The sequence below is a fragment of the Gigantopelta aegis genome, chromosome 10, assembly GCF_016097555.1.
Source record: "Gigantopelta aegis isolate Gae_Host chromosome 10, Gae_host_genome, whole genome shotgun sequence".
Taxonomy (NCBI): Eukaryota; Metazoa; Mollusca; class Gastropoda; order Neomphalida; family Peltospiridae; genus Gigantopelta; species Gigantopelta aegis.
The window spans coordinates 85,949,413-85,977,125 of NC_054708.1; the positions used below are offsets into that span (position 1 = coordinate 85,949,413).

The 27,713-nt window shown below is 37.2% G+C and overlaps 1 protein-coding gene across 1 annotated transcript in view; it reads left to right on the top strand.

The window, feature by feature from the left end:
• The window catches only part of LOC121383159, a 104,304-nt gene that overhangs the window by 44,686 nt on the left and 31,905 nt on the right, over positions 1–27,713 (top strand). Inside the window, exons 8-12 of the mRNA XM_041512987.1 lie at positions 5,917–6,105; positions 6,525–6,815; positions 9,624–9,815; positions 11,254–11,406; positions 24,560–24,610. Coding sequence (XP_041368921.1) covers positions 5,917–6,105; positions 6,525–6,815; positions 9,624–9,815; positions 11,254–11,406; positions 24,560–24,610 — 876 coding nt within the window. The remainder of the gene's footprint in view (positions 1–5,916; positions 6,106–6,524; positions 6,816–9,623; positions 9,816–11,253; positions 11,407–24,559; positions 24,611–27,713) is intronic.

Genomic DNA, 27,713 nt, shown 5'->3' on the forward strand with positions numbered 1-27,713 from the left:
GGTATGGTACAACGCCTTTCCAGGGGTCGGTGAGTTGGGGATTTGCCTTGAAATTTTGACAGTGGCCAGCTGTTGGCATACGCGTTACATGTAAGAGGGTGTTACTAATTACGTAATGCTCTAGGGTTAGAGGAAGAGGGTACTGTGTTCGATTTACGTAACATTTTTCAAGACTATATGTTACTTTTATTCATTACTTAGACCTAAGAAGGTGGGTTTTTTAAATGCGCGGTCAGTCTAGGATCGATCCCCATCGGCGGGTATACAAAAAGATCAATTTATGTGATATCCTGTTTGTGGGATGGTACATATAAACGATCCCTTGCTAGAAAAAAAATGTAGTGGGTTTCCAAGGTGCGTGTACAGGGATTTCAGTGAGGTTGGGATTATAGACTGTTGAGCAAAGTTTATATGGGCCATGCTCCCCCCAAAAATACATTTCAATTTTTTTTAAGCTTGGGCAAGTAAGGGTTTCGACCTCCAATACACTCCCCCTGCACATGCACCCAATTCCTCTCTAAGATTATATGTAAAAATTACCAAATGTTAGACATCCAACAGCAGATGGAAGGAAGGATAGGATATGTTTTATTTAACGACGCACTCAACATATTTTATTTACGGTTGTATGGGGTCGGATGATTATTAAATCAATATGCTTTACCCTTTCCAAACGAAATAATATTTATTTGAATTTGTCGATTTTAACAGGTAAAATTAAGAAGTGAAAACGTTCATTGTCTACTTTAGTATATTTTATTTTAAAAATATATACATGATTAATGTGTTACTAGTATACAAACTAAACTTTGAAAGTTCTACTAACACTTTATAAAATATCAATTCTGAAATAGGAAGGTACGACTGTCGATAATACGTTGTCAAGATCAAACCGGTTTTAACTAAAGACTAGTACCGTATCCTCAACCGAATGTCCTTCGTACAGTGCAAGATTTTTCTTTTAATTTTTCGAGACGGACCCTACAATTTGAAATTGGCAAACGCACGCGTTAACTGAAACTGACAACAGGCTGTCGTTTGTGCTTTGCCGAGCTATGGCGGCACAGCCGACAAATCAAGCGTATACATTTGATGATATCCATTCATAGCGAACACACACAACTTTTTTAAAAGTGCATTTGAGCTTGTATTTCACATTTGTACATGATGTTATAATATGGTAACCAGAGAATGTAACTTTAAAAATATGTAAGTTTGTTTGCTTATTGACACCATTGAAGAGTATTGTTACTCAAGCTATCTTAATAGATACTAAAGATAAGAATAAAAGTTCTATACATGTAAAATTGTCGCTTTTATTTTTTATCTGAAAATAAACTTTCTTTTCAAGTTAAAGGAAGAACTTCTTGTTCTTTTTAAAATATAATCATCATTTTCACATGTTCCGGTGATCGATAGTTGTGACCTTTTCTTGCTGATGAGGTTTCCAGCCACGCTAGAAACTCAACTGGTTGTTATAAAATAACTATTAATGGTGAAATTAATGGTCAATCAGCAAATAATACAGTTGAATTTTATAGTACCGTTTTTATAGATACCATTCGAGTCATTAAAATACAATAATTATAACAATACATTTTTTTTTTTTTTTTTTATTGCGCCAAAATACATTGGTAATGTTAGGATTGGGGACTCCTAATTCAACACCTTACAAAATAAGTTATCAAAAGCTATAGTAATACATTTAACTGAGAAAGACATGCTGAAAACACAATATTCTGTACAACAATTTGAAAACAATATTTGTTACTATAAAAGCACACACTCATGTACGATTACGTCATTATTGATGTTCAAGAATGTGAGAGCTATGTGGAAACGCGTAAATGTGCTTTTCCATTTCGTCTGAAAAAACAAAAACATTTTATCTCGCCTTCATGTAAAATTCTTTAATATCATTGGTTGTTTGCCATTGGACAAATCCCTTATACCCCTGTGGGCGGAGCCAAATTCTCTTATACCCCGTCTGTAATTTCCAACAGTTTCCAGCCACCCCAATTAAAGCTAAAGCAATAATTAGATTATAAATAATATTGATAATCAATCAAGTATACATAATTAATTTTATTTTTACTATAAAATACACTATTTCAATACTTTTAAAAGCGGCAATGTTGAACTCGGCCACCTAATTACGGTCGTGGTGTTATTGTATTAATGCGCGATTCTTGTTGTTTTTTATTTTTAATTTTTTTTTTTTTTTTACTACATACATGCATTTCTGATAAAAACATTTTTTAAATTTATTTTATTAATATCTGTTTCAGACAATTTCGTATTACAAACATTTGAAGTTAAAAACTCGTTTATCGATGGAACTATCTGGCAAGTGGTTTCGTTCGCGTCCGCGTGGTACGGCCCCGTTAATAAATTGTTAACAATTATTGTCTGGCGTTATTTTGATTATTTGGCTATATGGTTTAACATGTCGGCAAGATAAATTCGTTGTTGAAGCATCTCTCGGGGTATATGGCTTTTTATGTACCCTCTGTGTGCTCTTTTACCCCCTCGCCTTCGGCTCGGGGTAAAAGAACACACAGAGGGTACATAAAAAGCCATATACCCCTCGTGATGCTTCTACAACTTAATATTGTTCAATACTGTTGACCACACAAGGTTCATTTGCATGTTTTCACGGTTTCAAGTTTATGATGTGTGCCTTATATTATAAGATATAACCAGTTTAGATTTGTAAGCATTGAATATAGTTTTTGGCGGTTACAGGGGTTGCAAACAACAACTGTTCTTGGACCCTGGCCACAGTAAGCTTTTTTGTTCCAGCTCCTCTCACATCCCTGGATGTTAAGCTTAATTTTTGTAAATATATTGTGAGATGTATATTGGGAGCAAGCAATACAGTAGGATTTATAATATACCATTGGAATTAGATCATGTATGAAGACAATTCCTTTTTCAAATCCTTTTTTATAGAATATATGTTTACCTCCAACCTTCACACCTTTGTTATACCATATAGGTTGATGTAAACTATCTATCCATGACGTTATTTGTATTTTATTTACAAAGATAGCCCATGCCTGAAATGTGTCATGCCAAAATTTATTATCTAATATTCTTAATTTCTGTTTTACAAAATCCGTTCCAAAATAAACAAAGTTATGCAAATTTGGATATGTCAGTTTTAGAAGATATGTCCATTTTGATTCTTTATGTATATATCTCCGAAACCATGACACTTTTAATGCATTTATAAAATAATGTATTTTAAACATCTTGAGTCCTCCTTCTTCATATTGTTTAGTTATTATGTTGCGCCTTATTCTGTCAGTAGAACAATTCCAAATAAATTTTAAAAATATATTGTTTAATTCATTGATAGTTTGGTCTGTTGGGGTTAGGCAATGTTAAAATTAAATGGTTACCAAATGGAGTTAATAGTATTTTAGACCATGCAGTGTATCAATAAGTTTATTATTTCTCTTATTTTCTTGTTGTAATTAACAGTTACCATATCTGTAAGATTAGTAGAAAAATCAACTCCCAGTAAGGTGAACATTCCATTATTCCAAGTCAATTTTAGATCTGGATAGAGTATTTCATTGCTATTTTTACGACTACCAAACCATATAATCTTAGTTATATTTATGTTTGCATGAAGGCCGGAGGCATTTGCATAGAATTTTAAAAGTTGAAGGCATTATCGTAAAAACTGTTCTGTTGCAACTAGCGTAATTGTTGTATTACCTGCGTATTGTGATATAAAAAGTCTTAATTTCCAATTGAAACCCCTTTAATATGATTATTTGCTTTTATTAATAAAGCTAAAATTTCTGCACAGAGTATGAAAATATATGGTGATAATGAGTCTCCTTATCTACATCCTCTAGATATTTTGAAACATTCAGTTGTTTGTCCATTTACAATTACACAAGATTTAATATTAAAATAAAACATTTCAATCCATTTTTTAATAGAATCTCCAAAGTTTAAAAAAATAGAAGGTCTTGAGAATAAAAGACCAGGCAACAGAATCGAATGCTTTCTCAAAATCAGTTAATAAAAGAAAGCCTGGAATTTTATTCTTTTCTGTATAATAAAATAAGTCATAGAGATTTCTAATGTTTTCACTGATGTATCTTCCAGATATAAAGCCCGTTTGGTCTTCATTTATTAAGTGAGGTAAAACAGTTTTTATTTTATTGGCTATGCAACCTGATGCAATTTTATGAGACATTTAACAAAGATATAGGTCTCCAATTTTTTAAATATTGTTTATGTTTTAACGCCTTCTTATTGGGTTGATGAGAGTTCACCTGTATGATAACTATAATTTATTGCCTTAGTATCTTATACCTACCTATATCTGTCCACAATTTTTTAAAAGAATTGTGCTGTGAACCCATCGGACCCTGGACTTTTATTATTTGTCATATTTTATAAGCAAGATAGTATTTCATCTTCTTTAAGCAAACCTTCCAGGTTATTTTGTTGTTCATTAAGTTTTGGTAAATGTAAAAAGTTCAATATTTCTTCTAAATTAACATCATTAATATGTCTGGATTTATAAAACAAGCTTCTATTTTGTATCATGTTTATGTCCTGAGTGAAATAAATTATTTCACGAGAAATGAAAATTATTTTGCCAATTGATTATGTCACAAAATGTTACGTTCCACTTGGCATTCTAGTGGGACGTATCACTTAGATATGTACCAATATATTTTTAACCATATGGGTAATAAAAAACAATAATTATAAATGTCCACAAGTCAGTATTATTATACTAGTATATTTATGTTTCTTCAGTAATTGTTGAATGTGCTATTCAAAACTTCTTTGTGTCAAAATGTGCAAGCTTTACTCAAGATCTTTCTTGTGCAATGCAACTCACTAGCCTGGAGCTTACGAGAAGAGTACCGTATTTTCCCATGTATTATGCGCACCGGTGTATAATGCGCACTTTGAACGTTTATTCCAAGAAAAAAAACATGAACCACAATATAATGCGCACTGTTTTTTTAAACCACAAAATCGACAGTGAATGCAAGATGTACCGTTTTCCCCGTCACCAAAATTAACGAAAAGTGAAAGAAGCGGTATATTCAAGAAACCAAGAAACAAAACTTAAGTTGGGTATTTGAGTACATAGACCTACATGTCACATTAAACAAAGGCTAGTACTTGCGTACTTACATGTCACAGACTCACACGTGCATAAATCAAAACAAAGTTATATACCCCATACACTGTAAATGACTAATAAATATATGAAAACAAAAATATAGCATATTATATTTTGTTCTCGTGGCTAAATTTATAATAGTGTGGTATATTTCCGGTTTGCCGGAAATGGCCGAATTAAATCTCATGGAAATTAAAAATATTTACGGTCCAGTTTTGTAATTTTTGTGCACTTTTTGGCGAGGTATGTATACTTTTGTAGATTTATTTTGCATTTATTACAACCATCACAAGTGATTTTTTAAGAGGGTTTTGGCGTTTCGTTGTGATGAACACTGTCAATAACCTGTAAAGTACCGTAAACTACCAATCGGCGATTTTTCATGGGTGATCGCTGGACATTTTTTAAAGATATTTTTTCTATTGCTATGTATAGTGTGCACCCCCATTTTTAACCTGTATTTTATGGAAAAAAAGTGCGCATAATACACGGGAAAATACGGTAGTTTATCACTCACCTGATATTTTCAAATGGGAAGGACTGATGCATGTGATGTCATTAAAGATTTGAGTCTTCACTAAAGTTTTATAAGCATCATTTGTTTTCCTTTATTTTGTTAGAAGTCTTCTCCAAAATACTGCTAACACTGTTGTAAATAATACATCATGATATGCATTGTAATATATAATACCTATTGTGTTCATGATGCAATAATTTATACTTGAAAGCTGTTGTTTTGTGTGTATTTTCAGAGTGCTTTTCTAGTGATATCAGAGAAGGAATAGGGTCATCATCTCAGTGTACTTTTAACAATAAAGAGTTAAGCTGCATTGCAGTCTGCAGAAACCCGAATTACGTCATTGATGTACAGGATAAATCTGTTCTCAAATGCAGACGCGGCAAATGGGACCCAGAGAGTGCGGAATTGGCTTCGTGCACTAGTAAAACAACATTTTCACATTTTAAATATTTTCCCCACATGGTAGCCATTGAGTTAGAGCAAGTAGTTTTGGTATCCCGTTAACTTAGATTTTTCAGTCGGTTTGTTATTACACAAATGTTCATCCATGCATGTACATGCTGAAACATAAAAAATAATAATAAAAAAATATATATATATATTTGACTCATAATATTACAGTTTTGATTTTTAAAACAAGATAATAATAATAATAATAATAATAATAAATTAACAATAATTATAAATAATTTTGTGTTTGTTTGTTGTTGTTTTGTTTTGTTTTTGTATAGTTATTTTTAATTTAATGTTCTTCTAAGACTCAATAGCTTTCAACTTTTAGATGGAATATGATGCTATTTATATGCAAGTACATGGATGTAAACATATTTTACACTTCAGTGGCAGCTCCACCCATTTCGTTAAAGATAATTGCCAGTGGGACCTTAAACGGACCAGACTGCTTACCCAAGTCTGCTGTAGACAAATTGATATCGGCCATTGCTAATAATTCTGGTTATCTGCACTGCATCAAAACTGCATTGTGTAATAGCACTGTGAATCTACAATCTAAAGCCTGCAAAAAGACCAACAGAGTAAGCAGGTCAACTGGGACTCCTGTGACTCTCACACTGAGGGCAACCATTCCTAATATTGATCTCAAACTGGGTGAATTCATGCAATCAAAACGAGGTACAATTCCAGTCTTTGAAACACATTGGAAGATTTGGTTCGTAGCATAAATGTGAGCAGATAGAGTTTGGGAGATAAGTATGAGATGGATGCATAGATGGATGGATAGTAGTTTCTGGCACGAGTCCTTTTGTAGTTGGTTTTACTGACACGAGTCTCGAGAAAATCATTCTAGTTAAATCATACTTATAATTTTAGTATAATTATAAAATTCACTGCATTTTATTTTTGTACCATGAAAGAAAAGAAAGAAAGAAATGTTTTATTTAACGACGCACTTAACACATTTTATTTACGGTTATATGGCATCAGACATATGGTTAAGGACCACACAGATTTTGAGAGGAAACCCTCTGTCGCCACTACATGGGCTACTCTTCCGATGAGCAGCAAGGGATCTTTTATTTGTGCTTCCCACAGGCAGGATAGCACAAACCATGGCCTTTGTTGAACCAGTTATGGATCACTGGTCAGTGCAAGTGGTTTACACCTACCCATTGAGCCTTGCGGAGCACTCACTCAGGGTTTGGAGTTGGTATCTGGATTAAAAATCCCATGCCTTGACTGGGATCCGAACCCAGTACCTACCAGCCTGTAGACCGATGGCCTACCACGACACCACCGAGGCCGGTTTTTTGTACCATGACGTCATGACCCTACTCACAGCTGATATATATTACATCACTTTAAGGAATGCATGTAGTGTTATATTTTATGCAACGTCACATAGTGACATACTACCTTTCATTATCAGGGGTGCACAAATGTGAAATTTTGATGGTAGCTGAAGTTTGGTTGCCAACATCATCTCTTGGTTGCCCACATATTTCATAAAAAGTTTTATGAATATAATTTTGAACTGTCATTAAAATGAAACTGAAATTTAAAATGTTTTTATTATTATCATTACTTATCAGTTTAGTTTTATTCCTTTATTAACATTATTTATCTACAGCTCATCTTTGCTTGAGCTGTCACAGTCATAATACTTTGATGAACTGGATGCTTGTTGGTGTAGTTTGTGGCCTTTCACATGTCTTGTGTAATACTCATTTCAACGGCTGCATCATCCATTCCCAAAGATTGTGACGTAGTACTTTAGCCGACATTATTAAGTGCAAATTTTTAACAACTGCTTAACCTCTGTGTAGGAGATCGAACAAATTAAACATGAGTCATATTACAACATATTGTTTTTAAAAGGATACATAATTCTTAACAAACAACTCACACCATTCAATAACGCGTACAATTTCAGTGACGCAAAGTGCCGCAGGAATTGCTTAATTGTTGAACGGCTCCTCAGAGTGAGAAAGCGTGGGAATACTCTGTAAAACAGTGTACACGTGACGATCATGAGTAGCAGGCCTGATCCGCATTTTCAGTGATACCAAACATTTTGTTTCATGTCAAATCGGCCCTACTTAGTACTACTAGTTTGTCCCTATCTGGATTATTTCACCACCAAATACATATTTTATACTGACGATACTACTAAACCATTTAACAAAAACACAATTTAATTCATGAAAAGACGAAGAACTTAAAAAATGAAAAACTTGTTTTAAAAAATGTAGACCTTGTTTTGAAGTAAAGTTAATAATGACAATATTTAAGAAATATTTCATTATTAAATAGACTAAAACTTGCCAGATGGTGTTTAAAACAAACACTCAGTAAGCATAAGTCGTCATTATTGGGATACAGAAACAAGGTTTTTAGGGTGAATAGGAAATATTTTGTGGCGAGAATTGGTAGGAACCAGCCAGTTTGGGGACGAAATATCTGGCATATGGCTTTTCCAAACACCTGCCAAAATCATGCACGGTGGATGCTGAGTGGATGGCAGCGTTAGGGTGGATATTTATATCGCCTGTCAGTCAAGTTGTCAGTGCGGAGACTTTTGAATTGCCCATGACTGTCTGTATATTGTGAAGCTTTGTTTTATGTTTTATTTGTTTTATGATTTTCTTGGTTGCCCATTGGGCAACTGTTTGACAAAGAATGGTTGCCCACAACATATTGTGGTTGTCCCGGGCATGTGGACAACCAATTTGTGCACCCCTGTCATTATGGAATTATGAACAGGTAGCAATGGCCATCTACATTTTAAATGATGAGACCATTTAAGCAATGAAAAAGTGCATTGCCATCTAGGAAAATGTGTGCTAGACGGGTTTTTTCTAGCATAGCTTTCTAGGACCTTTCTACTGGTGGACTGAACCAGAAATAAGGGTCCAGTCGTAGACATTGTCCAGTACAAATTTATCATTTGTCAGGCTTTCACAGTCACAAACTTAATACTAGTAGTCATTTTATCTGACACAAAATGAAGTACTTCTGTGTTGAAGCAGTACTGTTGTTATAATGCCTTCCTGTTTTGCTCAGAACATGAATTTCCTATGTCTATTAATATACCTAATCATAATAATTTTTACAGGCACCACCCAAAAAATTATTTCCAGGCCTGTCATGGGTGGATGGATGGATGGATTGATAGGTGAATAGGTTTGGGTTTGGATAAATGGATGGATGAATAGGTAGAAACGTGGGTGTAAGATGTATGAATGGATTTTGAATGGATGGATGAGTGAAAATTTTTTGAATATATCGATTAATTGCTTTGTCTGGATCGATGGATAGATAGATAGGTGTTGTTGTTTTCATATTAGTCATCAGTATTATTTACATAATAGTGTAGCATAAGGTGTGTTGTTCAAGTGGCGAGTATTTAATTTTTCAAGTGACTTGACCTTTGTCCTCAGTTTTATGATTTTCCAATTAAATAATGTCACTTGTATGTTTCAGTTACTCCAGAGCTACAAAAACTGATTGAGGCCATTATAGATATGGAGAGGTCGGCACAGGAGCTAAAGAAAAATCTTTCAGTTTTTAACGTCACTTTTAAGAACAGGAATTATTATTCTCACCCAAAAGACATCACAATGAGAGCTGATGTTGAGTGTCCACAGGGAGCAGCAGCCAGAAATATGCTGTGTGGTAAAATATCATTTTCTCATCCTTAGGTGTATAGGACAGAGTCACCCCATGAACGTCGGCTGTCAAAGATGATTCCTTATTACCCATATGGGTAGAGAGAAATGGGGAAAAAAAAGTGATCTTTCCCTAAAGAAAAGAAAAAAAAATTCTTCCCTTAGATATGTTTTGATGTCATAAACAGTGCTTCACTTTAAGCGGTTAATTGTGTGTAAGAATAGTTTCCATGGTGGAAGAGATGTCAACCACTAACTTAGGTCATTAGCGATGCATATGTCACAGCTATGACACAACGCTGCCTCATGTTCTCAATTTGCAAACTTATTTTCAACAACAGTATCTTTCGAAAATCTTCCATAAAATTATAAATTTTGAAAATGGGTAACAAATAGAATACCCAACTCGCTACTCGGCAATACCGTTTATCTTGCACTCATAAATTTATCTTGTCCTTTCTGAGCCAAAGGCTCCGGAAGGACAACATCAGTTCACTTGTGCAAGATAAATGGTATTACCTTTTAGCTCGTTGAGTATTCTCTAACTCTTTCATGGGCTAAATCATATGCTTGTACTTAAGAAGGCAAGTATGACATCGTTGGTAATACATGATGCTATACTATTGTGAGTTGGTGATGTGAGTTCATCAGCCAGTAGTGTTATATCAATATTTTGTTATTAAAACCTTCATTATAAAAGCTTTCTGGTTAATCTGTAGTGTTAAACTATTTAACACATGAAACAACCCCTGCGCGTGTTGTAACCTCACCGTGGTGCAGGGGTGTAACATTTTAGGGGATAACTATGTTGTATAATTTGACAATTTGCAGATGTTAATGCTGATTTTACTGTCGCAAATTGAGTTTTTCTGGTGTAAATAGTCAGAGACAATGCCATTGTCTCTGTTCATGCATAACACATCACAGGTGAGAAGGTAAGCAGTAGATGGACTTGTTACTGAACTGACTACCTGGCCTGAGTTGAGAGTGAATACAACCCAAACTGGCAATATCAGACAGGCAGGAAAAGAATAGAAACCAAAAAACAAAAAGATTTTTACTATTATAGAGTTAAAAAGAATAAAATATATGTAAAGTGTTTTACAATTGTAGTGGATATGAAATGTAATTTAAAACATCCAATTACATTATTTTGTCAATTATTTAATGATAAGGACGGGAACATTTCTAGATGATTAAAAAAATATACTGTATATGATTTTAAAAACCCCAGAACTACTATTGTTACGTGTTAGGATTTAGGTAATTAATATTTATTTAATACACTATTTGTTTTGTATGCCTAGGTGTCCTTTTTGATGTTTTTCCTATCATTGCGTGTTTCACTCATCTTATAGGCATTGAATCGTGTTAATTTTGTTACACTTCCGTTTTATAAAAGAGCAGTACCCTACAACACAGAGACTGATTAATTTGTGTTGTAGTGTACTGCTCCCCCGGAACATATTTTGAGGATGGAGATTGCCATCTCTGTACAACAAACATGTATCAGAACGAAATGGGCAAAACTGAATGTAAGGAGTGTCCTACAGGATCCACACAGTTCAACGGGACGGCATCAGCTGAACTCTGCAAAGGTAAGAAAAGCACACGAAAAAAAAAAAAAGGTTTTCCATCCAGTTATTTCATAATATATACATGAAAAAAATATATATTAGGAAATAAAATGAAGTTTCATCCACGGTGCAAACATTACTGGGTGATCAGAAAAATGTTGAATAGTAGACATTAGGGGTGGGGAAAGCCTTTTTTCCCCACAGGTCATAGACTGATTCTCGATCTCTGAGACCGAAAATACTTTTTCAAACGTTAGGTTGAGTGTCCAAGTCCAGCAGTGTTGGCAAGAGGCCATAAAATTTACTGAAATAATCTATTAATGTATTTATTGTTGACCATTCAATGTAATGTATCCAATGATTATAAAGCTATTGAATTAAAAATGGTTTCAACTGTTTTTGTTGTTATGGTAAGCAGAATAGTTTGTTTGTTTGTTTTGTTTAATGACACCATTAGAGCACATTGATTTATTAATCATCGGCTATTGGATGTCAAACATTTGGTAATTTTGACATATACTCTTCAAAAGAAGAAACGCAAAACCACATTGTCGTAACATTTGGAGAATTGATTTAATTATTGAATGGTGAGTCCGATAATTACCAAATGTTGCAGGATTGTTCACAATTCACTCTAGTCCATTGTGAGTAAGTGATAGGACACACCACCAAGGTCAAGGTCATCTGGAGTCAATACCGGGTGTGGCCTCCGCGTGTGTTGACAACTGCCTGGCACCGCCTGCCCATTGAAGCAACCAGAGTACGGATGACGTCCCAGGGGATGGTGGCCCACTCGGCCTGCAAGGCTGCTGCCAGCTCGGGCAGGGTCTGGGGCTGTGGTTGTCGCTGTCGGAGGCGTCGGTCCAACTCGTCCCATAGATGCTCAATTGGGTTCAAATCCGGTGATATCGATGGCCAAGGAAGGACATTAATGTTGTTGTTCTGTAGGAAAGCCGTTGTGAGACGTGCTGTGTGAGGCCTGGCGTTGTCATGTTGGAACACTGCGTTGGCGTTGGCCATAACTGGAACGATGTGTGGCCGGAGGATCTGGTCAATGTAGCCCTGTGCATTCAGGTTGCGCTGCACGTGGACCAGGTCAGTTCTGCCAGTGTGTGAGATGGCTGCCCACACCATGACACTACCCCCGCCGAATCTGTCCACTTCCTGCACGCAGTTTGCCGCATAACGTTCACCACGACGCCTATACACGTGACATCTTCCATCATGACGTCGGAGCAGAAATCGGGACTCGTCACTGAACCACACCTGTCTCCATCGCAGTTGAGGCCATTGTCGATGAATCTGGCACCACTGCAGTCGGAGTCGACGGTGTTGTGGTGTTAAGATGACACCTCGAACTGGACGTCTGGCACGAATTCCTACCTCACGTAGGCGGTTCCGTACTGTCTGGTCGGATATCCTGCGCAAACCTGGTATTGCTGCGGCTGTGGAGGTGGCAGTAGTCAATCGTTCCCGAAGGTGGCGTACCCGGATGTAGCGGTCCTGCCCGGGGGTAGTGACCCGTGGTCGACCGGATCTAGGGAGGTCACGTGTTGATCCATGTTGCTGGTAACGGTCCCACAGTCTGGAGATGGTGCTTGGGGACACATGGAATGCCCTGGCAACGGCCGTTCTGGATTCGCCTGCGTCTAGTCGGCCGATGGCATTGTGTCTCTGACGTGGCATGTCCTGGATTGTCAACTGTCGGCCAGATACAGAGGCCAGGCAAGCGAACACCCTGCACTTTTATACTGTCGGTGTTCATGTTGCACATGCAGACAACGCACGTGCAGTGGTGACATGGTTTGCACATGGCTGCGTTTTTGCGAATATTCACATTTTGGAACTTTATTGTACAGTAGCTGCGTTTTATCGAATGTAACCGTGGGAATGTGTTTGGGACATGCAATGACCTTATATTCACAAAGCATGAACCGGTAGGAAACATAAAATCGGAGTTATAACCCATTTGTACCCTTTTGCGTTTCTTTTTTTGAAGAGTATATAAGGAAACCTGCTACATTTTTCCATTAGTAGCAAGGGATCTTTTATATGCACCATCCCATAGACAAGATAGCACATACCACGGTCTTTGATATACCAGTTGTGGTGCACTGGCTAGAATGAGGAATAGCCCAATGGGCCCACTGACGGGGATTGATCCCAAACTGACCACAGAATAGCTACATCAGTTATTTCTAGAGCCAGTAAAGGTCAAATTCATCCAATCAGCTATGATGTTATTAATCGATTAGCCTAAACACATGCTTGAAATCAATTGGGTTAAGCTGTCAAAGTAACGCACCAGTGGAGTCATCAGTTAATAGTATAATTATTAATAGTCTTATTCAACTTACCGTACTAGCACAACAACAATGCTATACGACCCTGAGTTATAACCTCCACTGCAGAATTATCTCCCCTTGCTGGATGTATAACCTACACCCGTTTCTCTTTTTGAGAATTTCATGGCCTGGCTAGGGGAATCGCCTCCACCAGTCCCTCCACCAGTCCCTCCACCGCCGGGGTTTCCAGCGAGACCGGGGTTAGACCAGTTTGCAGATTCGGCCGGTCCGCATCGTCCTGCCCATGCAGTTTCGTTTCCGTTACGATCAGTGCATGGCGCGTCGTTTGAAAAAAATTCTTCGGAAGACGATTTTCCCTCCGAATCAGTGTGTGGTTCGGGGGAAGGGTTGGCACCAGGTTCGGTGCTTGACGAGATTCCCAATTTGGCCGATGGTACGCCAGATGGCGATTATGATTACCAGGCGGTTCTTGGTTTTGTATGGGAACAGGTCCGACTGGTGTTCGCGGATGCAATTCCGTCGGAGGAGGCTGTTCAGTCTTACAAGGGTGTTTCGTTTGGAAACCGGCCTTTAGCGACGGACGCTCTGCGGCAGGATTTCGGCTTGCCGTTAGCGCACGAGGCGCATGAATCTCTTGCAGAGATTGATGCTTTGATTGCGGGTAGCGATCGTATTTTGGGGGCGGTGGTGGAAGAGTTTCCGGCAGCGTTAGCTACCGGGAAACTGTTGTCTGCGGCGAAGGTTTTGTCCAGGTCTTCGTATAAGACATTGGGAGCTTCCTTCCTTTCACATCCAGCGGTCGTTTCCGCTAGGGTGAAGGCAGACTGCCACCCATCTCCTAATGTCAGTGTGCCACTCACGGATTTAGAGACTTTGGAGAGGTTATCTAAACTTCTTTTTCAAGTCAATAACCATTTAGGTACGTTCCTATTTTGGTTAGATAAAGCAGTCACGGGTCTTCCGCCGATGGCTAAGGGTTGTTTGTTGGCGGCTTCTAAAGCCTTTCATCACGTCGCTCAGCTTGCTGGGCGTGTTTTTGCCAACAGTCTACTTCTGCGTCGGTATCACTACCTGGCGGGACTGAGAGCGATGGGTGTGGTTAAAACCTACTTTCGTAGTCGCTCAGTAAGGGAAACCTTACTTTTTGGGACTAATTTTAACTTGGTCATGGACCAAGAAGCGGCGAAATTCGTCCCTGCTGCTCCGTCCATAACTGCTCGTAAGCGCCAGGCGGCGTCTACTTTTAAGCCTCCACATGTTAAGAAATCGACTTTTCTTGACAGTTATCAGATCCCTGTGGTGTCTGATTCGGGCGTGCAGTCTGGTAATGCCCGTGGTTCATCGAAACAGGGACGTTTTCGGGGGAAGCCGGCACGTTTTCGTGGTTCAGCTAGGGGCAAGGTGCCCAGGGGTGGGAAGCAGCCGGGATGAGGGTGCGTGGACAATCGACATCTGCTTACAGAGGTTCCGTTAGCAGATCTACCTGTGGGGGGCAGATTGCGCCATTTTGTTCAAAGTTGGTGCGAACTGCCAGATCTGGACCCATGGGTTTTGTCGGTTGTTCGCAACGGATACAGAATTCCGTTTTCTTCACCCCCTCCACTGACGTCCTCCCCCCGGTTACCTGCAGTACCGCCTGTCGACAAACGAATACTGGTAGAGAAGATGGTTGTCGAGTTTCTTGACAAGAAAGCCATCCAGGAGGTGGATTTGGGCACTCCGGGATTTTATTCCCATCTGTTCTTCGCCCAGAAGAAGAATGGGAGTGGCGACCAATTCTAAACCTGAAGCCGCTGAATTATTTTGTCGTTATTCCATCTATGAAGATGGAGACGGTTCAGTCTGTTCGCGCTTTGCTTCAGGTGGGGGAATGGGCGGCGTCCATCGATTTGAAGGACGCTTACCTGCATGTTCCAATCCATCGGGATTTTTGGAAGTACTTGCGGTTCCTCTATGACGGCAGAGCTTACGAGTTTCAAGTTCTGCCGTTTGGATTGGCCACAAGCCCTCACGTCTTTAGTAAAGGCAGTGGTGGGGCGTGTACATCTGTTGGGTATACGGATGCACAATTACCTGGACGATTGGTTAATTCTGGCGGCATCACAGACGGCATGTCTCGTGGGCGTGGAGTTCGTGATCGACATGATTCTTCGATTGGAGTTTATTCCCAATTGGGTCAAGTCGGAATTAGTGCCAACACAGGTTTTCACTTATCTCTGGGTGGTTTTCAACCTTGTGGAGGCGTCCGTTCTTCCGACGGATTCGCGACTTCACAATTTCAGGACGTTGGCGCAACGTCTTTTGGTGGAGCAAAGTGCGTCGGTGCGCATGCTCCATGTGTTGATAGGCCATCTCGAATCGCTGGCGGCGCTGAATGTGCGGTTCAGACGGTTCAAGAGACCGCTTCAATGGCATTTGTCCCGAGTGTGGGATGGTCTCAGCTGGGATTTGGTGATACCATTGGAGCCTTGGTTCATTCTTCCGATCCAATAGTGTCTAGTGGACAAGTGTATGTCCCAGGCCGTTCCTTTACACCCACTTTCTCCCTCGAGGGGTTCGGTGCACACCTTTTGGATCGTCACATCAACCTGTTGGAGATGGAAGCAGTGCGTCGCACTTGTCTCCATTTCAGGACTGTTATTCGACATCGTCGGATTTTGTTGAGGTCAGACAACACGTCGGTTGTTGCGTACCTCAATCGGTGGGGAGGCACAAAATCCCTGTCATTGAGTCTTGCGGCTTTGGAGATTCTGGAATGGTGCGACGATTGGGAAGTGGTGTTATCGGCCAAACACATTCCTTCGTCCGTGAACGTCTTGGCAGACGCTTTGAGTCGTCGTTCCCCGGTTCAGACAGAGTGGATGTTGCACCGGACGGTGGCTTATCGAGTTCTTCAGTTGTGGGGGAGTCCTCAACTCGATATGTTTGCCACTCGCCGGAACAGTCAGTTGCCAGTGTTTGTATCGCCGGTACCAGACCCACTGGCACTGGAGTACGATGCGTTGAGCATGGACTGGACGGGACTGGATTTTTACGCCTTTCCCCCTCTGGTTCTGCTTAGCAAGGTTCTGGCAAAGATCAGACAGCAACCTTGTTGTGTCACGCTCGTAGCCCCGAGTTGGGAAGCTCAAGCCTGGTTTCCTTCGTTCCTGTCACTTTTAGTGCAGGAGCCGGTGCGGTTGCCGTTGATACCCGATCTGCTCAGTCAGAGACTGCGTCGGACAGAGTGGCCAAATCAACGAATCTCGTGTTGCATGACTTGCTTAAGTCGTTGCAAAACACGGTTGAGAAGCCTTCCATTTTGCCTAAATGGAATGTTTTTCTGGTTCTGCATGCACTCAAAGGCAAGCCCTACGAGCCTTTGAAATTCGCCAGTCTTCGTCATTTGACGTGGAAAACTTTGTTTCTGGTCTCACTAGCGGCTTGCCGTCGTATTAGTGAAATTCATGCTTTTTTGCATGATTTGGTGGATTACAATACGGACGGGTCAGTTACGTTACGTACTGATCCTGTTTTCGTGGCTAAGAACCAGGTGCCAGGGGAAGAGTTTCCTCCGGCCATTATTCATGTTTATCTCGTACGCTTTCTGCGGATAATTCTGATAGACTTCTTTGTCCGGTGCGAGCTTTGAAATTCTATTTGGAGCGTACTAGAAATCTCCGGCAAAACACTAAGAGACTGTTTATCTCTTTCACACGCCAACCAGGAGACATTACGAAGAATGCTTTGTCGAGATGGATTGCTGCAACCATCAAACTGGCATATGACAAGGCGGGTGATCATGTTCTGCGGAATTTCTCCGTTCGACCTCATGAGATTCGGGCGATTTCTGCTTCCCTTAATTTCCATGATTCTTTGGACATTTTCACGGTCATGAGTGCGGGATTTTGGAAAGGTCGGCACACGTTTGACCGGTTTTATTTCCGTGATATGGCTGTTGGTCCGGACGGAACTCGGCGGATTCAGTCAGTCATTGCAGGGCAGCAACTCATTTCGGTGCGCAGGGCCATGAGTAGGGGACGACCCTTATTTCGTCCTGTCGCTAGCGGCAGTCTTTCTGGGAGATAGTTCTCCACCTCCTGTTTGGAGAGTGGGGGGTGGATGGTTGACTATCTGGTGCAGTCGAGTGTCGTTTACCATTACTTGGTGTGCGGGTTTCCTCACCTTGTTAACTTGTTTACTTTTAATTGGGGTTGTAGTTCTTTTACCATTACTTGGTGTGCGGGTTTCCTCACCTTGTTAACTTGTTTACTTTTAATTGGGGTTGTAGTTCTTTTACCATTACTTGGTGTGCGGGTTTCCTCACCTTGTTAACTTGGTTTACTTTTAATTGGGGTTGTAGTTCTTTTACCACTACTTGGTGTGCGGGTTTCCTCACCTTGTTAACTTGGTTTACTTTTAATTGGGGTTGTAGTTCTTTTACCACTACTTGGTGTGCGGGTTTCCTCACCTTGTTAACTTGGTTTACTTTTAATTGGGGTTGTAGTTCTTTTACCATTACTTGGTGTGCGGGTTTCCTCACCTTGTTAACTTGTTTACTTTTAATTGGGGTTGTAGTTCTTTTACCACTACTTGGTGTGCGGGTTTCCTCACCTTGTTAACTTGGTTTACTTTTAATTGGGGTTGTAGTTCTTTTACCACTACTTGGTGTGCGGGTTTCCTCACCTTGTTAACTTGGTTTACTTTTAATTGGGGTTGTAGTTCTTTTACCACTACTTGGTGTGCGGGTTTCCTCACCTTGTTAACTTGTTTACTTTTAATTGGGGTTGTAGTTCTTTTACCATTACTTGGTGTGCGGGTTTCCTCACCTTGTTAACTTGTTTACTTTTAATTGGGGTTGTAGTTCTTTTACCATTACTTGGTGTGCGGGTTTCCTCACCTTGTTAACTTAGTTTACTTTTAATTGAGGTTGTAGTTCTTTTACCACTACTTGGTGTGCGGGTTTCCTCACCTTGTTAACTTGGTTTACTTTTAATTGAGGTTGTAGTTCTTTTACCACTACTTGGTGTGCGGGTTTCCTCACCTTGTTAACTTGGTTTACTTTTAATTGGGGTTGTAGTTCTTTTACCACTACTTGGTGTGCGGGTTTCCTCACCTTGTTAACTTGGTTTACTTTTAATTGGGGTTGTAGTTCTTTTACCACTACTTGGTGTGCGGGTTTCCTCACCTTGTTAACTTGGTTTACTTTTAATTGGGGTTGTAGTTCTTTTACCACTACTTGGTGTGCGGGTTTCCTCACCTTGTTAACTTGTTTACTTTTAATTGGGGTTGTAGTTCTTTTACCACTACTTGGTGTGCGGGTTTCCTCACCTTGTTAACTTGTTTACTTTTAATTGGGGTTGTAGTTCTTTTACCATTACTTGGTGTGCGGGTTTCCTCACCTTGTTAACTTGGTTTACTTTTAATTGGGGTTGTAGTTCTTCAATTTAAAAGTCACTTTGACATTTTATACCTTGTATGATGTGGGTTGCTTTTCACTGTGTCATTACTTGAGACGAACACTACTGGTTGAATGGGTAAGTCCTCCTTGTTTTCATACCTCCTCCCTTTAATGTTAAATTCTCGTGCTTTAACGGTGTTATATCACGTCTGTTACAGCATTGTTGTTGTGCTAGTACGGTAAGTTGAATAAGACTATTAGAAATTTTTTTTCTAATTTTCATTATTATTCATACTTACCTAGTACTAGCACAACAACAACCGTTACCTCCGCACCGAGAGAGGTCTTTTTTGATTCAGTCATTCCGGACTTTGAATCGATAACAAGGATATACGGTCTACCCATGCGCGGGTGTAGGTTATACATCCGGCAAGGGGAGATAATTCTGCAGTGGAGGTTATAACTCAGGGTCGTATAGCATTGTTGTTGTGCTAGTACTAGGTAAGTATGAATAATAATGAAAATTAGAAACAAATTTTCTAATTTTGTGGTCACAGTAATGAATACTCGTACTTCATAGACATATATTGGAGTTAAAATTCATAACCGTATAATCTTCCTTTTTCTATTTATTCCATTAATTTTAAGTACACAGTTTTTCTTTTGCTGATGTGATCAAATCTTTTGTTTTCATGATTTGATGTTTGTTGTTCTGTATTCATGATTGAAGATAAAAACCTACAAATGCCACATGATGATAATTTTTTACACTATATACGGCAAATATCACTGTTCAAATTTTACAGTGTATATACATTCATATTATTGTTTTTATTCTATTCCTTTCTTTATTTTTTCATCTGGCCCCCCCCCCCCCCCCCCTACCGAATATTGATGACCATCATCTTGGATTGATAGACAGTTTTATTTTTCCCCACCCCTAGTAAATACTGATATTGTAAACAAGAAAATGTAATCAATGTCTAAAGTAAGTTATTAAAAATGATCTTGTAATTTAGTCAGCAACATCTTTAAAATGACAAACTCCAAGCAGTCTCTTTAACTGGGAGGGGTGGCATTTGGACAAATTATAAACAACAATTGTCTTAATATAATGTTTCTAAAATTAAAAAAATGTATACCCCATTAATTTCCAAGAGTTTAGGGAACGTAGTTTTACTGTTCGTACCCAGTGTGGCAGAAACCCTGAGTGTGAAACTGAAACCGCCATTAAAGAAGGATAACTGTTGTGGAAACTAAACTGGTTTTTATGCCAAAAGTGAAAGCTGATTAATAGTCTTGAAGCTGATCATATATATACATGTATGTCAGTATATTCATATTTTATACGAAAGATTGTTAGGACAATAATTAATGTCAGTGACCAGGTTTCAGAATAAACATAGACAACAGGTTAATTTTTTTGTTTACAGTTTTGCTATTAGTGATGTTGTTATTTTAATTAAGTGGACTGCTGTATTGACGTGTGAAATAAAGGTGTCTTTCCATGACCTATATTTTAAACAAAACTGATCTATAATGCCAAAAATAAAATTAATTTTTAGTGTCAAATTGACAGATCTCAGTATAAACAATGTCATTGTATATCTCCAAAATGGTTGTATTTTTCTGTGTGTAATTTTCTGACTTCCCTGTTATAATTCAAGTTATGATATAATATTTGGATGACAAAATTCAACATTCAATAGAAAATATACATGCAGTATACAATTTTATATATATTTTTTTTGTATTAATTAACATTTACCAGTATATATTAAATACTGTAAGTGTGCATTATATAATTTTTCAATAATAATTGTACATTGGACATTGTTATTATGTTTTATATATGATTATGAATATTGATTATTGTCTGATGTCCATCAATATTTTTTAGGAGAGCACTTATATAGGCTCTGCCTGTTGTGCAATCCTTTTGACTTTTTTTCTGAGCAATAAAATATTTCAAATTAAATAATAATTGTATAATAGGGTGGGACATAACCCAGTAGTAAAACGCTCACTTGATGTGCGATCGGGCCTATTTGGCTATGTTTTTATTCCAGCCAGTGCAGTATGACTGGTATATCAATTTAAAGATTATGGTGTGTGATATCCTGACTATGGGGTGGTGCATATAAAAGATCTGTTGCTACTAATGGAAAAATGTAGAGGTTTCCACTCTAAGACTATATGTCAGAATTACCAAATGTTGGACATCCAATAGCTGAATACTGTAGATCCTGAAATTAATGCGATCATAATTAATATTAATGTGAAAAATGCGAGATCGTGTCCTATGTTTTGTCCAGCAATAGTTCAGCAAGCTATGTCACCTGCTATTAAAACAAAGAAAGATTAAAATTATAATACATTTATAAAATAAGTGGAGCACAATTCATCATAGGCAAGACAGACTAATTGTCTAATAGTCCAGCAAAAACTGACACGATTCATCATGCATAAATGGGTTTTAGCAAGCTGATCCTGAGGTCGACCATTTCTTTGTTTTTACTATTCAAGTTAGCTGCAAATTTGTCGGCGTATCTTAAGATACGTTGTAATGATACATGTATGCTAATGTTTAGCTAGATTTAGGTAACTATACATGTTAGGTAAATCATTGTTGCAAAAAATATGCTTTGAGTTGATCTCTCCAAAAACATCTGGGACTAAACAGGTTAATTGATGTGTACACTGACATGTTAGTGAGTTGATCTCATTGAAGACACCAGAACAGAACAAACAGAACAGAACAGAACTTTATTTCACTCAGGCTGCTATTCAGTGGCATATGAGGTACATTAACAATAATTATATGACAGTGACAAGATGGGGTTTACAGGAGAAAAATTATATGTACTAAATCAAAACAAAAATATTTCTAATAATAATAATAATGCAAAGTGAAATATACTTCTAATAGTAATAATCTATATATACATGTATGCAAACATGGATAGTAGTAGTTGGAATAAGACAGCATAAGCTTGGGAGACAATTCTTTTTAAGGTTTACCAAATTTATCTGTAATTTCTTTTATTAATTCGCACAATTTTTTTAGAAGACTTATTTTGTTATTTGTCATTAGTTGTTTAAATTTCAGCATATTGGGTTTGTTATAATAATATGACTTTAACAATGTTTTTGTGGGAGTTATTAAAGAAATTGCATGTAAGTAGATAGTGAAATTCGTCTCCGATGTCATTTTTGTTACATAGTGTACATAGTCTGCTTTCTACTGGGGTGTTGTTCCATCGTCCTGTTTCGATTGGTAAGTAATGGTTTGATGTTCTAAATTTTAGTAACGTAGTCTAGGATATTTGTGGTAATTTTATAATATATTTTTCTAATGTTAGATGTTCTTTAAATGTGGTGTACATTTTACCCCTTGATGATGAAGCTATGTCGCTATTCCATTGTTGTAGGTACTGATAATTTTGTCTTAATTTAACACGATGAATGAGTAGTGGTATAGATGAAAAGTTTTGTGACATTCAAATACTGGTTATACCTAGTTGGCTAAATATATTTTCCACGTGTTTTATCCACTTATAATTATATCCAGGTATGTTAGAGTCATGCAACATTAGTTTATACAATAAGGATGTTTTTGTTTGTTTTCCAGAAACAATTCGGGGCCCAGATACTTATCATCCTTTGTTGGATAATTAATTTAAGGGGTTTTCTTCCAAGTTCACTGTATATCATGAATAGTGGGGTTCCTTTCCTTACTGGTAGGATGTGTTTTAAAAATTTAATATGAATAGCTTCAATAATATCAATATTTTCATGGCCCCATATTTCACATCCATATAAAAGAATCGGGACAACCATGGAATCAAATAATTTTAATTTACATTCAACTGAAAAGTTATTGTCTTTAGATTTTGATAGGATAAAGTACATTGCTTTTGTCGCCTTTTGTGTTAGCAGTTTTTTGGTTATTTTGAACCTATTTAGTTTGGTAAAAGTTAACCCTAAATATTTATACTCTTACGTTTTCGAGTGTTTGGTTTCCTAATGTAAATACCTTCTTGTAGTCATTAGCAGTACCATTAAAAATTATTATTTTAGTTTTGTTTACGTTAACTTTAAGTTTCATTTATTGCAATATTGTGAAAAGGCATTAAGGGATTGTTGTAAATCGGAGGCATTTGTTGCGAGAAGCGCAGTATCGTCGGCATAATAAAGAGCGATTTCCAAGATTATTGCTATGTCATCTGTGGCTAAAGATACCCCAATACAATTGTGGCTTTTTAAGTAATTATCTAGATCATTTAAATAAATAGAAAACAAAACAGGTGACAAATTTTCTCCTTGACGGACACCGATATTGCAAGGGAATAGATCTAATGTTTCATTGTTTATACAAATGCAAGATTTTATTCCTTGATACATTTGGTAGATACTTTTAAAGAATTTTCCATTTATGTTATTTTTAAACAATTTTTGCCAAAGACATGTCCTAGAGATTAGATCAAATGCTTTTTGAAAATCTACGAAAACGCAAAATAATTTCTTTTTTCTTTTCTTCAGAATTTCGATTAATGAATGTATATTAAATAGATGATCAGTGGTAGAGTAACCTTTTCTAAAAGATGTTTGAGCTTCGTTTAATATATTATTTTCTTCAATAAAGGTATTTAATTGGTTGTTTAAAATAGTCGTAAATAGTTTCGAGATAAAACAGAGCAGCGTTATCGGACTATAGTTTTCAGAGAGTAAACGATTTCATTTATTTTTAAAAATGTGTTTAATTACACCCGTCAACCACTCATTTGGGAAAACACTGTTATCGAGAATTATGTTAAATAACTTGGAATAGATTGGAAGCATTATGTCGGCAGTCACTTTAATGTATTCATTTATAATATTATCAATTCCAGGTGCCTTGCTATTTTTCAATTGTTTTGTAGCATATAATATTTCTCCTTCTATCTTTCTATTTAAAACATTTTCACTATGTGTGTCTATGTTATCCAGATTTATATTTATTTCGTCTTCGTCCGGTTCGCCTTCATTTAAAGTTTGGAACAATTTATAAAAATCGTCAAGTGTAACTCGGATTTAACTGTAAAGTACACAGACGTGTATTATTTGGAAAGTACTTAGTAATATTTCATAGGGAGGCTAATTGCATTAATTTTATGTCACATTTTAGTCTGCCCACCATCACTTGCATTAATTTAGGGACGCTTTAATTTCAGGATCTACAGTAATTATATTTTTTTTATTTTTAATGAAAATGATCATATTGATGCTACCTTTGACACCCAATAGCCAATCTATATTTTTTTGCTGGGCTGTCATTAAACATACATTCATACATTCCAATAGCTGATGATTGGTAACTAAATATGCTCTAGTGTTGTCATTAAACAAAACAAACTTTAACTTTTTGTTCAAGGTATGTTATAGTTACATGTAGCTGTCTTCATTCTGTTGTAGAACAAGTTACAAATGTGTACTTTATTTTATGCAGTGTCGGCAACTGATGTACCTGAAGATACTGCATATCCTATTGATTATCTAGGTGAGTCTTAAGTTAATGAGCTTACAATAACGTTGCTCAAATATGATTGCTAGAACACTGTACGTAACACAGGAAGTCTAAAAGAAAGTTTTCACAGGGTCGTGATCGCACTCATGGGCTGAACTAGATGTTTAGTAACTCTCGGTCCATTAAATGTATTTTGAGTGGACTGATGGTTATGATACACAAAATATAATATGATCTTTTACGAAATGGCTGGTCACGTGTGTGTGTGTGTGTGTGTGTGTGTGTGTGTGTGTGTGTGTGTTAATTATAGCCTAGTCAAAGAAGAAAGAAAAGAAACTGACATAATTTTTGTGATGTGGAAATCTGATCTTTGATTGTATCGACCTCATCATGATTACGAGGCTCAATACTTTTGGAATGGTGCTCACTGAACAGACTATATAACATCTTCAAGAAGTTGTATCACTCAATAAAAACGCCGGTATTTACTTACTGGAATGAAAAGTTGTTTGCGTTCTTGAAATATGTTGAGTTGTTTTTATAAACAAATTTGAAATGCACCGACAAACAAACACCTACGTTAAAAACTTGCCTGGTGACATGGCAACTGTAGCCTTGTTAATAGCCTTTATTTAATAATCCACATATCACGTAGAGATAATGTCTGACCCAGACACTTGTATGGAACTTCCTGCTCCTTTTTGCTCCCAATATGAATTTGAAAATGAGGCTAAAGTTCTGAATACTGTAAAATATTTTATGTTGATGGGATTAAATTTTCGCAATTTAATGAAAATGATTCTGTTCACAAGCATTTATGAAGGTGTTCTAATTACTGTGCAGACGGAAGGAAGGGTTGATGAAGAAATTCTGCACCAGTGGCTGAAAGATGTGTAGGGTACTTGGGAGACCTGGTGCCCTATTGAATCGGCCTTCATTACTTGTGTGGGACATGCTTCATGTACATTTAATGGATAATATTAAAAAAGAACTAAGACAAATGAAAACACACCAGTCGGCTGGTTATATATGCAGGATTTAGAACTTCTCTATTACAACCTTAGGATGTCTGCCTTAATTAGTTCATCATGAGGAAGCAGTGGAACGATTGGATGGTAGAAGCTGGTACCAAACAGTTCACGAAAGGGGGAAACTTTGTGTCTTCTTGAAGTAATTCTTGAAATTTGGTATTTCAAACAGCCTGGATGGCACTTAGATGACGAGCTAAACAGTGACTTAGCAGGTACCAAGGATTCAACAGAAATGATCGTGAGTGAGGATATATAGCTATAGGACTACCTCCCAGGATTATTACAAGATGATGACCCGTACCAGGATACCATGACAGTCACCGAGTTTAAAACTGTTTGAAGCACTTTCCATACTATGGCTGCACTTTATAATAACACCATGCAAATACTGCAGATGTTAGTTATTTGTATAGATCTATAATTGGTTATTTTGGATTTCTGACAAAACTTTAACACATGCACACACACACACACACACGTGCACACACACACACACACACACACACACACACACACACACAAACGCTACCTCTAATATATGTCACATTGCAATTCTTTCAGTCAGTAGCGTCAACGTCCCTAACTACGTTATGTTTCCAACTCTGTTCAATTAATTTTCTCGTGCACGGATTGCACAATCAACAAGCGATTTGTTGTTGTCTGCTTGTCGTTCATTTGTGAGGATTTTCTTCACAGTTGTATAACATTTTCATTAACAGTAAAATTCAGACAAGTAAGTATCTAAATACAAAACTTTACAAACCCCTAAAACCATTGATTTTACTAAGTCGTTTTTCTTTATTCCTTAAAATTACCGATATCGGGTCCACATGACTTGTAGAAATTGACTTACAATGGAGGAAGATGAATTAACATTCGGTGCGTGTCACATGACCTCGCACGTGCCAGATCAACAAGGCCAAATCAGTTTTTAAAATGATTTTTAATCCCCCTGTTGTTTTCAATTATTATATTCGATCTGCAAAATGTATGCTACATTTTTATGCCTCTACTGTATTAAATAGTATTCATTATCTATTGATAAAAATTGTTACTAATTTTGAGTGTATAAATTGTGTTAATTAAGAATCAATTCATTTAAAAAATGATATTTTACAAACTATTCACTGGTATGAATGTCATGCCTATCAGTATTGACATCAAGCGTAAAATGCGGACCGGACCAGAACGCTTGATGAACTGAATTTTTCAGTTAAAAAAAATATTAAAACAAAGTGTTCATCAACTGCATAGTTAAAACATATTTTTTATGTAGTGACCTTAAAAATTGAAAATAACAAATCACACATGCGTGGTACAATACTTTTTGCAAACGCCTGCGCCCGAACAGTTAGAAACGTTGCACTGTTTCCTGTTTGCTAGAGGGTGCTTCACTAGAATGGATTTGTTTTACGTCCACATTGTCGATATTTTTACGTTAACTAATTACAATCTGTTACAATAGTATTTCTGTAAATATCGTATTCATGTTTTTATCATTAGGTGAACACAGTTTGGGACGTCAATGGTATATTAATTAGTGATATATGAGATGAGAAGAATAAGTAGAAGTTTTGCTGAATTTAAAATAAAAAGGAAATGATGTTATTTTAAAGGAATAAGTAGTATTTATTGATGTATGTTGAATATATAATCTGGGCATTTAATGTACAAACAACATAACAAGTTTACATATTTATGACCCCAAAATGTTTTCCCCACAAATTTTAATAGTACACATGTATCTACATGTCACACCGTTTCAAAGTGAGTATTGACAACAGAGACTATTGTCTCTTATTGGATACTAAATGCCAGTGCATTTCATCATAGAAAATTATTTGAACAAGATTGTAGAGAACAAATTTTATTTTAATTTGTTAAAATAATCTTTAAATGTAATTTCTTCACAACTACTAAACCATTTCCAACTAAATTTGGTGGTTTACATACATATAGGCTTGCTTGACCCATTGAGAAAGAAAATCATGAATTTAGTCATTCTGACTCCCAAGAAATATGAGTGTTGTTCATTGCATGAGTCTGGTAGATGAGGTTAATGATTTACTCAGGTGACTGTTTAGACCGATGGACTTCCTGTAATA